Source organism: Diplotaxodon limnothrissa, linkage group LG14 (genome assembly GCF_057381915.1).
Source record: "Diplotaxodon limnothrissa isolate DT_005_m linkage group LG14, D_limnothrissa_male_GT1.1, whole genome shotgun sequence".
Taxonomy (NCBI): Eukaryota; Metazoa; Chordata; class Actinopteri; order Cichliformes; family Cichlidae; genus Diplotaxodon; species Diplotaxodon limnothrissa.
Genome location: NC_140609.1, coordinates 3,079,964 through 3,097,349, shown reverse-complemented (window position 1 = coordinate 3,097,349; position 17,386 = coordinate 3,079,964). Strand labels below are relative to the sequence as shown.

General features: G+C 38.7%; 1 protein-coding gene across 3 annotated transcripts in view; it reads left to right on the top strand.

The window, feature by feature from the left end:
- Positions 1 to 17,386, top strand: part of bcas3 (BCAS3 microtubule associated cell migration factor) — a 319,817-nt gene that overhangs the window by 8,410 nt on the left and 294,021 nt on the right. For all 3 annotated transcript variants that reach the window (XM_085371717.1, XM_085371719.1, XM_085371718.1), the window contains exons 6-7: positions 5,425 to 5,506; positions 9,316 to 9,388. In XM_085371717.1, the coding sequence (XP_085227843.1) occupies positions 5,425 to 5,506; positions 9,316 to 9,388 (155 nt within the window). The remainder of the gene's footprint in view (positions 1 to 5,424; positions 5,507 to 9,315; positions 9,389 to 17,386) is intronic.

Here is a 17,386-nt window from a genome sequence, read left to right as displayed (position 1 = left end):
AGTTTTTGTAATCCAGACACTGATATGCAAGTTACACAGAAGGAGAGAGCTAATACAATCTGTTTAATCTGCCATAGCTGTGCAGGGTTATTTATGTTTAATCAGTTTGAATTTATGTGCCTTCCCAAGGCTAATCATTGTCCGCTAATCCTGTTTATTAGAGCCTACTAAAATAGCATTTATTAGACTAACACTAAAATTCAAGTGTTAATCTTCATTTGAGAACTCTGATGTAGGTGTGCTTATTTTTTTTTCCCTCCACAAACTCAAACCATGAACCAATTTCATAAATAACTAAACATTTGTTATGTGTAGTTATTTATTTGTTCAACTACTCTCTGCTTTGATGATTGTGTTTGTGGTGTTCCACACACAAGGGAAGTCGCAGAGTGGACAAACTATGCAACATCAGCACTCATCTCTCCCATTACTTTTTAATTTTCATTTGTCGGGCATTGTAAATGCTGACACTGATAGATAAGCAACCGATAATATTGGCCTGTTTTAAACTGTCTCCCCCCCCAGTGACTATATAATATGTAAATCTACAGTAAAAAAAACCCCCAACAACTTTATTTTAAAATACATAGCACATAGTGGTGGGACTCTCAGATTGTTGCACATGAGCACTGAAGCAAAGTGCTTTCCTCCACAAGTCTCATTCACCCAATCACACAAACGTTCATGCAGTGCTTTTAACTATACTTAAGCGCATTTAAACATACACCCTCACACCCCTATGAATGCATCAAATGCAACTTAAAGTTCAGTTGCAATCCACTGACCTTCCGACTAGAGATCACCCACTCACCATCTGGAGCACAGCCACCCCAATTTTAAATCAGTTTTGACAGTTGAAAATTTTAAAAGCATACCGAGCATACATACAGAAATATTCATCAGGACTTCCGAATGGAAAAGTGGTGTGTAATAGAGACCAAGGGTTCCATTACCCTTACCTGTATTTTTATTCGCTTGAGGATTTGTATTTTAAAACCAACATAAAAAAGAAATATATGTATAGTTTGGTGATTCTTTATCAGGTTTGACGTTTCAGTTAGTATTTAAGTGACTGTTTGTGGACAGTGAAGGGACAGAGGGGGACTGGCCATCCTACCTGTGTCACGAAAAAGGACCTGAGTAAACCTAAATTCCTTGCACATGTATTTGTGTGTTAGTAAGTGTCTTAGCAGTGGGCACCTTTTCCTGGTTGCTTCCTTTGCAAGATGTGGAGTGAAAGAGTAAAAGCAGCTCAGTGACCTGCTTATGAGCTCCTGGAGTAAACCAATGGGCCAGGTGGGGGGTGTTTTGGTTAAGGTGTTTCTAATTTATATATAATTGATTGACGTGTATATGTTATTGAATTATTTATAGGACTTTGTATGAATAGAAATATGTCTTCCGTGTGTTGTATTGTGGTTTGATATTTGCTTATGTGGACGTTTGTTTTCTCGTTTGGTTTGCTAACCCCAGACTTGGGTAATTCCCGATGCTCACCTGAATGGGTAGAGTATAAAAGGAAGCCAGTTTAGAGTGGTTGGTTTTTGGTTTGTGTTGGTGTGTAACCAATAATAAAGCCCACCAGTTGATGGATAGATTTTATTCCAGCCTCGTGTCATCTTGTTTGAACCTACACATGACCGTCAGCCGAGCTGACACGGTGTGAAGTTATGAACCTGCATTCAATCCATCTACCTTTCTTCTGTGAGCTCTCTTTCAGTCCTGGTTATATGTAGTTCTCTTCTATTATTATGGTATTGTGCTACAAATTGCAGCAATATGGTGCTAAATCAGTGAAGAGGAAGACTATTGCTTATAATAAATTTGAATAATGCTATATTTCAAATGCTTAAATATGGTTTTGCTGGATTTTCCTGAGAAGGAAAGACACTCAGCATATTTATTAGGGTTTAAGGATGCACACATTTTGATGAGCAGCACTTAATGTTAACTTTTACATTTTCAACAGCATTCCTAAAGGTGCTTTATATTCTGCTATGTTGGAAAGTATTATTGGAGTTGCACAGATGTGCTCTCCAAACTGGTGGTCCTTACTCAGCATCGTTGGTGTCGATAGACAGATGACTGAGGGTTCAGATCTGGTCCGTACATTATGAAGAGAAAACAGAGTGGCACATTTCAATTTGCGTTGCAGATCTGCATCATAAGCAGTTCACCAATCTGTGCGTTTATCACCTCAGTGGTGTGTGTTATGGGAGAGCAAGCACCTGCTACTGTCAGGCACCTCCTCGCTCCAAACCCCCAATATGTCCAGCGCTGTATTCGTGCGAGTATCCACTTGTGAATATGGCCCAGATATCTGTTCACAGCTTAAGGCATTACATTTGAGAGATTAAAACAGAAGAGCAGACACTGTGATTTCACAAAAACATTATGTGCCACAAATGAAATGAATATAATGAATAACTATATGCAGGAAAAACAAGTTTGAAAAAGCAATTTGGCATATTGCATACGCTGGCCGCTAATGTAATATTGGGTATGTTGTTGAAGGCAGTGGATGTCATATAGAGCCATGTAAGGCGAGGATGAGCAGTGGGGTAATGCACAATAACCTGCCGCATTAACCTCCAGCATCCCCTCTTCTCATTTTAATCCAGCAAATTCCATTATTCCCCCTTGCAGGACCATTTGCCTGCATAGGAATCGTACCCTGCTGCCAACCTCCTTTTATTCCTGCCATCAGTGCTTGTATAACCTGCCTGTGTCTTCAGTGTTAATCTACCGCAGCTGGGCCTCAAGCACTTTGAATAAAAACACAGCTCCAAATCCGCCACTTTGAAAAGGCTACTAATTGCACAAAAGAGCGATCATCCCCTCAGATGGGTTTAAAGACTTAAAACAAACAGATTAAAGCACTAGTAAAGTGATAATGCGGGGTTCACTGTAATTTAATGCATAAAAGAGAAAGAAAAGTAGGGCATTGTATGCTTAGAACAATGTGCCATTACATACACCACACACTGCCAGGAACTAATATACTGGCATCACATATAAATGGATGAAGACTAAACCCAGCTGGACGGACACACACACACACACACACACACACACACACACACACACACACACACACACACACACACACACACACACACACACACATTAAAGTGCTTTTCACTGTGGTTAAATTTTCTCTGTAATAAAGACCAGAAATGCAGCAAACTTAAAAATCTACTCTAAGTTCAACTCTATTATTCTTACTGTTTATCTGTAAATGTAATTTCAAGTCTGTGCAAATGTGGTAGAATGAACATGTTTATTCAGTAAAGGCAGATGATGATGGCAGTGAGAAACAGACAAGCTCACTCCCCTTACACATCAACAGTCAAACATATAAACAAACAGCTGCTGGTTATGTAGTTTTTATTTCTCTACTAATTTTTTATGTATTGTGGTGTGTTTTTTTTTCAGTAAATAATTGGCTGCACTATATAAGCTGGACTGTTTAACTTTTTAGTACTGAACAGATTGTGTTCATGTACTCAAATGGCTCAAGAAGGCAATCCGAGTGGAAGATGAAGAAAAAAGGAAATAATGATTGCGTTTTTATTATTCTCAAAATGTGTCTCTAACATTGAGTATTAAAAAACCTTTTATAAATTGATGATGTCAGAGTCTTAGGGTTATTTTTTATTTTTTTTTAATGCATTGGTGTAAATTTTATGCATTTACAATTTGGGTATTTTACTGGCACAAACATCAGAACATTTCGAATGAAACTCAGTCGTACACCTGGGCAGGGATTTTCAAATACTGAGGTTGGGAGTCTCCCCAACAACTCTCTTAGGCTCAGTTTCCCCAGATATGAATTAAGCTGACTTCTAGACCATAACTTCTTTCCATATTCATTGAATTTTTCTTTTAGAGTAGGACTAGGCTTAATCCATGCCTGGGAAGCTGCTGATAAACCTGCTGAAAATTTAGACTTGAAACTAAAACTGGCATTTCCAAATGTTTTGTTTGCCTTTTAATTTATTGAATTAAGTCTGCTATTTCACTCCATGTGGTTCATATTTCTGGGTGGGAAATTACCTAAGATATCATCAAATATTTATGCAACTAAAAGAAATAAAATGCAGGTGAAACAAATTAAATGAAAATGTTAGCCTTGACTTTATTAAGGAAAAACTACAATACACTGCATATTTGTAATGAGAAAATTGAATTACTGCGGTCATTTACACACATTTAAGGGTGTTTTATTAATTTGTGAGCATGACTCGTGGTAGAGTGAAATACTTTATTTATCCTTCCCACTGTCCACTTTTCCTTCTCAAAGTCGGACTGAAGCCTGTTTTGTGGCTACTGGTCTTGCTGCACTAATGACACTGCCATCATTAGATTAAAACCAAATTACAGTTTTGACCATTAAATTTTTCAGTGTGGACAGATTCATTAAAAATGTGATAAGAGTTGCAGACGTAAGTGAAAAAAGAATCATTTGCCATAATTAACATAAAATACAGAACTTTGCATTGAACCCATCGTCCCCATTGTTCCCATTGCCCCCAATGCAAAATGCACAGTTCCCTCCAAAGATGATATAGTAGCTGAAAATTCTGATTTATTTATTTATTTTTTAAAAATTAATTTAATTTTTTTAATATAGTGTAACACAAAATCTTGGCAACGAAGAAGTCATCGGGTGGTTAATTAAGAAAGCCAGTACCTGAAGTAGTGGATGAAAAATGAAATGATGGGAACATAATTTAAAGCATAAATCCAAAAACTGCTAAAGATGACAGACACCGTGGAAATAATAAAGGTTAATGAAACATTCAGCTACGGGTCTCCCATCATTCTATTATGTGCAGTAAATCAGAAATCAAAGATAATTCAGAATTATGTTAAGACGCACTGGCTGTTTCTTATGTATTCTGCTACAGAGGCATTATGGGCTGCTGCCCACTTGGCATTGACCCACATCCCCAACCTCTCCTTGTTGGCTCTGTAAGTGGAGTCAGCTCATTTGTGTTGTGATGCCACTGGGACTTTTATTTTGTGCTTGGTGGATTTTACTTCGTGGTTTGGCTGGAGCTTAACAACCAGACCACCATGTGGATGTTCCCCATCCTCCCTCCCTACCTCACCCTGCCATTTTCTATGAAAAGTAGTTTTACACCGCGAGAAAACGTGTTGTTTTTCTTAGTGTGAACAGATCAGATCATAGGTTTAAAAAAAAAAAATGACAAGAAATTGTACGCTTTAAAAGAAACGTGTGTTTTGAAACAGTTCCCTACGTGGCCGGACATAAAGATCTTCGAACGGCCTAATACCTAAATACGTTTTGTTTTGGATTTTTTCATCCTGGTCTGTACTACTGAGTAAAAATACCTCTTTTATTGTGCTGATTTGTGAACTTCTCTTACTTTCAAGTCTAATATATGTTTTTTTTTTCAGCTGGCAGGAGAAGCTCAAGAGCTTTTCTCAGTGCGACACGGTCCAGTGCGAGCTGCTCGCATTCTGCCAGCTCCTCATAACAGTGAGTATTTTCAGTACCGTTACTTGAGTATGATATGCACCTACCTGCAGTTAAGCACATATTGCATATTCTTGCTTGAATAATTATACAGTAGTGATGACATGATTATACAGCATTAAAACCATCGCCAGGTGAAGTTGACAACATTTGTTGTCAGTTCTTTTATCGGTGCTGCTGAGAAACATTTCTGCTGAGGAAACACAGAAAAACAAACACAGCAGGTGTCAGTATTTTTCACATCTCTGCTATAAGGGTAGAGATGGGTTCCTTTAGTTATTTTTATAAGGTATTAGCTTGTTGGCAGGATCTTTTGGGTAATGTGCTGTGGGATTTGTATTTTGTGCACAGGCTATTTATGGTGTTTTGCAGTGTGCAGCCCACATTGGCTGGTAGAGGAGGCTGCTACTGTCATGGAGCGTCTTTGCTTTCAAAGGCTGTTTAAGTCTACAACAGTGTTCAGCTGTGTATTACTCATCAAAAGTAACATCTGCATTGATATCAGGACCTTAGGTTTCATAAACACACTGCATGATTGAAATTATGAGATGGTCAATGTTTTCCATCCATCAGTGATTGTAATGCTGTTGATCATTATGTAGCTTTCTTTATGGTATCAGTGGTATTAAAGTTCCACATCTACATATCTGTGTCAGAAGAAGCTGCATTCAACTGTGAAACACAAGCTTTTATACCTTGTAGTAGATAAAATCTCAGCTCGTGTTGTGCCACCTTCAGATGCTGTCTGAGATTTTTTTTTAACAGTAAATGTCTCTTCTGAAACCACACAGGGATGTGGAGGAAGTTCATTTAAACATTTTTCCTTTGCAAGTCTCCTGAAGTGTCTTTTCAGCATAATTCGGAAATGTCTGTCCTGGAAAAAAAAACTCTGGTTAACTTGATTTCAGCATCCAAGGTCAACACTTAAAATTAAATTTTGGATGGCCTATTGTAATGTAGTTTTGGGTTGTGGGCATTTTAAGTGGTGCTATATCATTAAAATTAAAGAGTGCTCCTTGGTTCCTCATCCTAATGTTGTCGTAAATCTATGATTACTGTTAGCCCACTCTCAGTCAGTAGTCCATATTACTAGTAATGCAGGCATTGGTGTCCTTTTGTCATGAAGAGTTTAGCCAAACAAAGGGTATCCCAAGTGCATTTTGATCAAATTTGAGTTTTGTATTTGCGTTAGTATTATGTCATTAATGTAACACACGGGCCGCGGTAATCTGACAAGGATGATTGCTACAAAATGATGCCACAGAAAATCTTCTTTTAGCAAACATTGAAAAAGAATCATTGTTCATTATTAATGATGATTTTTGGATACCTTTATTTCAGAAAAGTTAGTGAATATTATTATTTTTTTTAAAAAGGAAGTAGAAAGAAAAACATTTTCGTCCACTCATCCAATTCAGGGTCTTGAGCTGGAGTCTGACATGGGGCCACAGGCGTGGTACGCCCTGAACAGGTTGCCAGTTTGTTGCAGGGCAACAATAGAAAGCTCGTAGTGCTTAATGTAAAAGCTGAGATCACACAGACCACAGTGGCTGCTTCAACCTGAGATGAACTTTAAGTACAGCAAGGAAACCACATAGAAACTGCAGTCTGGCATCTGAAGCGATCAAACAGCACCTGAATAACACTCTGTAGCTTCACCAAGTGACGTGTGAAATGCTTCCATATCCACCACCTGGATGCATGCACATGCATAATTAGTGCGTTGTAGTGTAAATTCCTCAAGGACAAAAAACAGACTGGCACGCGGAGCCTCCTGCATAGACCCCCTCTCTTACTATCTGATAGGGAGATTTCCGTCACTCACCCTAAAGTTAACTCGCAGATTTGGAAAGTGTAATAGAAGCTTTCAAAATCAGCATTTTGTGGTTTACATTACTCACAATTTGCTTTTATGAGTAATGTAGCGTGGTCCAAATGAAAATTACAATGCAGGAGGAAAATGAGAATTTTTGTGAATCAGTATATTGAACAGTACTTTCAGATTCATTTCTTTTTGGAAGGAAACATTTCCCATGATGTTCTGTGAATGCACGTTTGATCTGCTTACCTAATGCTGTTTTATATGACCTGAATTACAAACAACGTTAAAGCATTTCATTTCATTTGTAATGTAAGTGAAATAGTCCCAGTAATGACAAACAAATGTGGCACTGGTTCCACTCATGGAAGGTTGAATGCAGTATTAATTGCAGTTCACATATTCTCAAAGTCATGGTGCAAATGGTCGACTTGTTCCACTGATGAGACTCTTTACAGACATGACGTTTAAATTTAATCCCTGCAGGTGTCAATCGGTTCTGTGAAAGATGGTTTGTGGCTTTTTTTTTTTCCGGTGAGAAAATAGTCTTTGTGCTCGCCGTCTATGTTGCAGTCTTTTGGCAGATTTCAACAACACACAATGGCAGCTTTTGAGGAGTGCTGGAAGTGGATAAAAGCAAACCACAGTAATAAGAAGCAGCAGATAGCCCCGACACATGAGGGGAGTAATTCTCTCAGCAGAAAATAAATATGAATTGTACCACTGCAGGGAAGGACACTGATTGTAATCTGTTAGGGTGCAAACAGTGTTGCACTGTGGCGAGCCATTAAAAGGCCAATTGTCTGGGATATGAGGCTGTGGGTGGGTGGACTCGTAAAGCCCTGAAAATAGGTGTTGATTATAATAAGGAAAGGTTCCTCCTTCCTGGAATAGAGAAGGAAAAGCTGGTTTTCCAAAGGAAGTAAACGCGTTTATCCACATCTCGTTTACGAGCTGTGATCTTTTGTTGTTTTGGAAAATGAAGCAATGACTTCTCTGTCTGACAACAAATGAGCATTGAGGAGATACTTTGTGAATGCTCTCTGGTCTTCATGCTAGAGGAAATGCCATGCAGTTTAATATGTAGCCTGATGTTTCGGGCGATGTCATAGTATTATTTAAACATACACTTACTTGTTTCTGTTACTATTCATTGCAATATTAATCAAATCAAAGTTGCTCTATGCATCTTCCCAGAATGTTTTCTTTTTTTAGTTAAATGTGCCATTCACCAAGTCTCCAAGGAGCATATTTATGTTCCGGCTCAATATCTTGACTGATGACAGAAACATGAAAGGAGAGAAGGATCCTGTTGGTAGTGTTAAAGGCTGGTACGGAAGGCACGTTTGCTCTCATGCCATACCACAGGAACTTGGGCTGATTACTGTCAACCCTCAAATTACAGTCCTCTAAAGGGTAACATCTTCTTCAGTCTAAGCACCCCCATCCACTCAGTCCCCTTATCCTTTGCCAAACTTCAAAAATGAGACAATTAGGGAAAATATGGGATCAGAAATACTTAATGCAGCATGATTTCTCTTCATTTTTCACATGCCCACTGGACTTTGCATTTTCAGTAAGATTTCTCCATCATTTTTGAGTTTTGTTAACTTTTTTTTGGAGGAACAAAAATGTTTGGGTTTTTTTTTTTTTTATTATTTTACATCAAGCTTCATTTATTCTTTTAGCTCAAATTTACAGTAGAAAATCAGTAGAGACTAGCAAACAAAGTCTTTAAATTAAGTGATTCCATGTTTTGGATGGAAAAAAAAAATCTCCATTTATCAAAAAATATTTTGCAACCATAATTGGATTATGGGGCAACCATAGTAATGTAATCAGCACGTTTCCTGCCATGGTAATAGCCTGCCTGTTGTATGAGGGTGGGGAGTGCTCGAGCCCTCACATGTTTGGTAAAGAATGTCTCTCTTTGTTGTGTGCAGATTCTGCTGTTTCTCATCTGGCTCTTCCTCTGACTCCTCTTCCTCCTCAGGTCCTGTAAAGCTGGACAGTTTTGCTGACAAGAGGCCCCTCCTTGGGGTCTGCAAGAGCACGGGGTCCTCTGGGTGAGTTCAGGCTTCGTTATAAAACTGACATCACTTCCTGTCGGTCACCCATAAACTGCAATGCAAAATAGTGACTTTGCTTCCCCTCTGTTTATAAGTGATGAATTATAGATTCACATCTTTCTGCTATAATGTTGTGCTATTCTGTGCGATAAGTGACTGACAGCTTAACTAGTGGAGGGGCAAAAAATGATGTTCTATAATGTCGTCTTAAACTTAAAGACTAGATGCCCGTTAAGCTCTGTCTTTGCCTAGTAAAGACAGGCATCTACTTTCTAATTAAAAGTGCACTTACTGGAAAGTGAGAAACTAAAGCAACCTGTGTCTCATGGGATTTAGCCGTCCTTTCTTTAAAACCTGCCAATAGTGTTTTACTTTCGGTGATGTTATGAAGGACAACAAATGCTCCATCTGAAAGTCATTTTTAAAAATAAGAGGCATCAAAGGACACCCAACATTTTGTTACGAACCCTTCACATGCAACTTGAGGTGAGCCACCCATGTGGGCTTAGTGACTATTAGTGGCAGTGTGGCTGGAATGCGAGCAGTACCTGAATGCCCCACAGGCTGGGAGAAGGGTGATGGAGCAGATGTGCAGAAGCCTGGGATTGTTAGGGTTAGGCCTGGGAATGTCATGTCTTTGTTTAGTGCAAGAAAACTTACTTCAAAAGTGACAGACCCCGAGGCATCTTGCACTCCCTTCTCTATACCCAGTTTGTGCCCTCCCTTCTTCCCCCCTCTTCCACTTACTTATGCTGCTCTTCCAGAGCAACACAAAATTTAACTCAATATATCCTCCCCAGGAAATGAAATAAGGAAGTCTGTCTTCAGCTGGGTCTCGATGGAGACCACCTTCTTGATGTTTTCCAGGAACTGCCGCCACTGTCTCTCTGACGCCATTGCCATTGCTTCTGCTTTTCCTATGTCCTCACTGACACTGAGACAGGCAGCGTTTTGACGGTTTGGCAAATCACCCAGGCGTCGTTCAACACTAATGCTGAAAACATGTACTGTGTTGAAAAGCAGAAACCCTGACCTCTGGCTGAATGGCACAGCCTGGTCCTTCCCTCTACAGAAGTGCTCGGTAAATAACACTTTGGTCAAAGACAAGAAGGAAAAAAGCTTCCGGGTGCGGCGCTGTACTTTCCATCGGGCCTGTTCATAAACTTACTAAGGTCCTCGCACAATTTTTAGCATATAATCATTTTGAAATAACAGCTTTTGTTAACCACCAAAAAGGATGCCGTCCTGACACTTAAATGGAAAACAGATTGGACTCTTGGCTGCTATAGCAGTGCTGGTTTAGAAGTCGGTTCAGTCAGCTCTAGGCTTAGATTACAAGATTTGCAAATTAAAGGAAAACCAGAGAAGGGAAAAAGCATGTGTGCTAAAGCGCTGTACTTGTGGATTTCCAGCCAGGCACACTCAACATAATTTTATCAATGGAAAGGATTATATGTAAAGTCCAAACAATGTAAGGATCCAGTGATTTTCTTGACAGTAAAGCTACATATGCGTCCCTTTCACTCTGTACCAGTGCCAGAGGGCTTTAGGAATTAGTAAAGACTGCTGGTGCCCTTGCAGACCTTGGTGTGTACGTCTGCTCACATTTCTGGAAAAGATTTAAGTTTCCTTCCCTTTCTAGCTGTTGTTATTATTTTCAGTCGTTTTAATTACATCCACAGGTATTAGTATTCTCAAAGTGATCCTCAGTGAAATTTTATGGGAAAGACCAAGGCGACTTAACTGTTTGCGGGTGTTTGAGTGCACACATATCTTGGGCAAAAGTTCAGTGATGAATAAGTGTGCTTTGTTCTCTGGAGTGACATTTCCAACCTCCATCTACCCCCTCACAACATCTCCACATGCCGAGAGGATGTGGTCCCCTCAATATAGACTTCTTTCACCATCAGAATTAATACTGCACGGGCTATTTCTAGACTCTAGTTAATACACATGGATGAACAGTCACTACTGAGGCCATGGACAGGCTTTTTTGAAGGGTTGTACAGTATGTCAAACAGTAAACAGTGTTCTACATCCTGAATGCCCACCTCAAGCGGCCCTTTTATTATATTGTTTTTTAAAAAGAGCGCCAATTTCAAAAGGCGGATGCATTGCACCACTGCTCACTCCTCTTGTGCGTCACTGCTGAGTGTTTTTCTTCTAAAAAAAAAAAAAAAGCTACACACTAGGCTGTGTAGGTTATTTATTTATATTACAAATAAGTATTTTTATGTGTTGCTGATGGGGCTGAAAATGTCTGGTAGTGATGTTAGAACAACAGAATCATCAGTTCACTTTAAATCTATAATTGTCAGTTGACAGCTAACTTGATTGAGAGATATTTTTTTTAATTATTTTGTTTTTTAAATCTATAAAATGGTGTATTTTGTTTTTACTTGATATACAAAAATTAAACATGATAATAATACTTAGACAATAAATGCATTAGTACCTAGAGGCACGACACGGATGGATTTTAGTGCCACTATAGACGTGTCCATGTGTCGTATACATTGCGTGCTTACGCCTTTGAAGGACAGATGGTTAAAAGCTTTCCTAACAAAAAGCCCTTAAATGGCGGGTGAGGTAATCGAAGGAACAACAGTGAGCATACACCCAAGACGTCAATCAAAGAGACTAGAGTCTGTGTATCACACGTGGTTATTAAAAGTCATTCAAAGTTGTTTTTTAAAAAAAAATTGATGTTATTGTTATTGGTTACAGCTTAATTAGCCAACAGAAGCACTTAGTTAGGGGCTTGGAAAAAAAAAATCATGGTCTGTTTTAGAAGTGACCTTTTCATGACATTAGCCACATGTCCATTTTTATGGTTACCAAGGCAACATTTTCCTCATCTAATATGATCGGTTGATCACATTAGTCTGCTGTTCAGAGACAACGTGCACAACACACATGACCCTAAGTAGTCACCTTCATAAATATGGCTCCTTTTAACCCTATTTAAGCGATTGACCAGTGTTTCCTGTTGAGATTGGGCAAGCAAATAAGCCATGCTTGCACAATAAATGTGAAAAACACATTGACAAATGGATATAGTTTTCATCTTTAAATGTTGAGGCATCAAACTATGCAAATTATCGGTGCAAGCTGATGTGCTTTGATTTCAGTTTCTACTACCTAACTCTAATTTCCCATAAGTCATAAGGTGCTGTTTCGTGGTGCAGTGTTACTTTAAAAACAAACCTAAAAAGCTACACAGAGGGTTGGGTGAAGCGTGCCTCCTCCCACCACTCACACTGACAGTAAGTGCCATGCAAAATCCAAAGTAAATGTACAGCAAACACAATTTCATCCTCCTGCACATTTGCATTTAATCTGCTTTAAATCCTTTAGTGAAATATCACAGGTTATTAACTACATGGTTGGAGGCAACAAATTCCACTTAGCCCACACAAACACTTTTGATGGCAAAAGCCCATTGAAGCACTAAGCACTAAGTGTTTCAGTGCATTTTCATGACAGGTTTTGCTCTGTGCACCGGATGTATCCTTTTTCTAAAGTGTATTAAATGGAAATCGTGAAGCATTTGTATAAAACAAGCCACCAGATTAAGGGATTTGGAGAAGTGATGCTTTTTATCCACCATGAGGTTATGGTATTCTTCACTGTCACACCATGACCATGCGCACAAACGTGCTGTCCAATCTTAGCTGGAGGGTGGATGCTGCCGTGAACGTATTTAATTTGTCCTGCATCAAAATTGCGGTAAAGCTGTATCAATTATGTTCAAGATGATCGGAGTATTTAGACACCGTGTCAGCCCAGAGGACAATCCACAGTCCTCCTTGTGCCCTGGCTGGCAAAATTGGCCTTCAATTTGTGGAAAGGAATGTCATGTTCTCCACTGAGAAAACCATTTTGATCACATTGTTCCCTGACACTTTTGTCATGCTCCTGCGTGGAAATGAGAGTAGCTGTAATCTGTTCTTTCACTTCCCCTTTTTCGTTGCCCCACATGTGGACACACATACGTACTTGTGCAGTGCATAGGCAGAGCTCAGGGGCTCAGGCTTCACTGTGGAACGTTTATTTTGACTTCCATGTCTGCTTTATGTCTGTCGAAAATGTGTTCTGCCTCGCCAGTTTTCCTCCTTCAAATAGGAAGTCAGATTATACTCAGTAGTACTGGAAGTGGTGCATATAAACACAGCCGACAGGCTGAATGATTAGTAATGACTTTTCAAACTTTTACCACAGCTTCATTCTTTAAGCCAGGCCCCTGTGGTCAAAGCAATTAATATTTTATTTTACTAAAGTTTAAACTTTTCCTTTCCTCTAGATTGAAGTATATTGCAATACTATTGTAATTTTCTCCAGATGTTAACTGTTAAGTAACACCCACTGTTGGAGGGCTCGCTATCAGTCTTAGATTAAGGCTTAACTGGGCAAAAATAATCAGATGCCTTTTTATGGCTGTAAGTAATGAAGTTATGAAGTTGGGGAAGTCTCATCTCTACCGATATTTAAAAGAGGTCCAAAAATGACTTTACTTTGAAGCTTCCCTGAGATGTTGGAGGAGACATACTTTCTGATTACATAATCCGATTAGAAGATAACAAAAATTGCATCCATGATAAACATGGGGCTGTAGAGATGGCAATCTCCATCCACCACTTCTGCCCAGGCTTAAATATACTAATAACGACTGAGTGGCATAATCTCTCCAGCATGTCCTTCCCTGCAGCCACCTTCTAGATTACTGTGAAATTTTGTACAGATATTTATGAATCCAATGATTTGGCTATGATTCCCTTTCCTGTACTACTTTTGGTAAGTGGGCATTGCACCAGCCACTATTACATCCCAATTGTGATGCATTTATATGCCTCCAGCAGCTCATTGTCACTCCCTTAACAGGAGTCCTGTGCCTTTATGACTAATAGGGCACACAGGCTTTTCTATTGGTCTATTGATTGCAGAACAACAAAGATTAAAAAGTTAATTATTACTTTTTGAGTTATTGCACTAAATATATTTTACTAAATGCTAGCAAGTAATTTTGTCTTTAGAGCTGATGAAATAGTCATGAAAAGTTTTGCTCTGAAAAATATAAAAGTTGAACACCGGCCTAAGTTGATACGTCACATTTCTTATATAGCTTTAAGATGTCAAAGCAGAAGAAAGAACTGCTGTATGACCAGATGTTTCTTGTGTCAAGTGCTTCCACTTAACATAGACAGAAAATTGGCACATGAGGTTAAAATGGGATCTAATGCAAGCCATGGTTTGGGTAATGAATATTAATACCCACTTCACTGCTGTCAAAGAAAGAATAAGCTGAATTTATTGGGTGCATATACATAAATCCCATGTTGATTTTTCCCCCATTGTTGTGCTTTTAATGTTACACATCTTTGAGTCACAAACTTGTAGGAGTTTTTTTTAAAAATGTTTTGTAGCTAGTATAGTCAGATTTAATGGGTTTGTTATCTATTTAGCTGCACTTTTCACTCTAATGCAGTATGCTTTAACACATAAACACTAACAATGAGTAAAAGCCTGTACATGAATACACATGGACAAACACAGGGTAGTTTGTTTTCAAAATGCTGGCAATTATTCTTATTATTATGTGAAGTATTAAATAGTGGAGGAAATGTATTTCTGGCAGACATGGAGCTGTGGTTGAACTTTTTACCCTAATTACTTTCCTGCTAATGCCTCCAGCCTGCCGGAATCACTGTGGCTCCCCCAGGCCCCCAGTAGGCTCTGATGTGCCTAGTATTTGTGTGTGGAGAAGGGGAGCTCTGGGTTTCAGCAGAGAGCCAATAAGAGTCATAAGAGAAAACAAATAAGGAGGAGTAGAGAAAAAAACGTTGCACTGCAGTTTTTCTTTTCTTTCCCTTTGATTTCATAAATATAGAATTTTACATAAACTCATCATGGGGACAAATGTCATGGTAATTTGAGAGTTTTAATGATTTCTTTGAACTGTTAGAATTATTGTATGTATTGTTAATTTCTTTAGCTCCATACAGGGTCATAAGTATACATACAGGCTCAAATATATATACATATACACCCAATAACATTTTGTTAAGTGTCCCTTATCAAGTATGCTTTTGGTAGCCATTGACAATTTTCTGGTGTAATTCTAGCGGGTTATTTGACCACTCTTTTTGCCAGAATTGGTAGAGTTCATTGGACTGGTTGGGAACTGGTTTGGGAACGCCATTCTAGAAGCTTAGTGTTAGCCTGCTTTACCCCTGTAAAGACCAGTTTTGATGTGTTTTTGGAATCATTCTCACGTTGGACCACCCAGTTGTATGGTTTAAGCCATCAAGCTGTTGATTTGAAGTGAAATTAAGGAATTTGGAGGCAGTCCTCTTGCAATGTACCAGTACCACTGGCAAAACAGCATAATGCTACCACCACCATGCTGGACAGTTGGTACTATGTTCTTCTGTTTGAAGCTTCACCTTCACCTTCAAACATACCTCTTGTCATTGTGGCCAGATGGGTCAATCTTTGTCTTCTCTGTAAATAAAATGTCCTTTCCAGAAGGCATTTGGCTTGGTCATATGGGCAGCTGCAATTTTCAGTTGAGCTTTAAGGTGTTGATTTTCGACTTGGTCAAGTAAAACTCACTTTGGACTGGAAAGAGAAAAACTACAAAAACGGAAACTGCAAGTTGTAATCATCCATGATCTTGATCACTAACGAGAATAAGCTTTGGCCTTGTCAAATTAAAAGACACTGTGGAACCTTCAGCATGAATAATTAAAAGTTTTAAGTGTATGTATATGTTCGAGCCGGTATGTGTACTTGACCATGTGTAAATGAGAGAAAATCCTAAATAAATTCAAATTGTGCACCCATTTCTTCTTTTTTTTAAAAGTCATATTTAAAGTCATAAACTTCTGACTACAACTGTAAATGGGGTGCGTATGCAGGTGGAGGCTAGTGCAAGTCTTATGCTAGTCCAAGATTTTGGTTGAGATACAATAGGCCAAAAATTTTTTATATTGTTTTCCAAATTTTTTGTGAACTAGAACATTCGAGGCTGTTCCTACACCACCACTACTCTCTGAATAGTGGAAAATACAAATTTCTTGTAATTTAAAATAATTTTTTGCACATTTGATAATATCTCATTTAAATATCTGTACATCAAATAACATGTCTTAGTCGTGCTAGCTTAAAAACATGACATATGTGAGACTAGGAAAAATCAGTGATTGCCCAGTGATTACATAAAATCTTTTTGCATTTGATAATTGATTACAAGCAGTCACCCAAAGGCTGAGTGTACAACACCCTCTGCTTGACCACTTTGGATGACAACACAATTGTGCAGGTCGACTGGTGGCGGGACTGGTTGGTCTCCAACTCCAATACATCTTTGGCATATTTAAATGCATCGTTCATGAAAGCTTGTAATGCAAACAGTAATTTTCTTAATGGAAGCAAACAGCTGGACATTTTTTAAAAGATATCTAAATTAAAATTCATCCAAATTTACCTGTAATTCTTTTCCTTTACAACAACAGCAGTGGAAACTGTAGCTTCTAAGAGAGTTTATTGTCAAGAACACTTTTCTATCTTGCCTAGAATAAACGTCTGAGGAGAGCTCTGAGTACTTGTTCAGTGTTGGCATAAACTGCTGTCTGTTGGCAATGCTGATCCTAAATTTCTGGTTTTAATATTGAAAAGTGAGATTACGATTCCCATTCCTCAGAAGTTTTACAGTCTGCAGTTGGAGCATCAGAGTTCTATCTTTCAGCAGAAGCAGACTCAGCTTCCCAAACCGAGCTTGTATTTGTGTAGCATTTCCACACTATGTAATTGTCGTCTATATTTGGGGATCTTGTAAAACTTTGCAGCAGTAGGAAATGTGGTGAAGTCCCTTCCTTGTAAATTAATTTATTTGCCTTCTTTTTAATTCCTTCTATGGCTTCCATCTTATGCTTTCTACAGTCACATGAAATCTTGTGGTTTGGATCTCCCGGTTTAAGTTCACATTCATGGAAA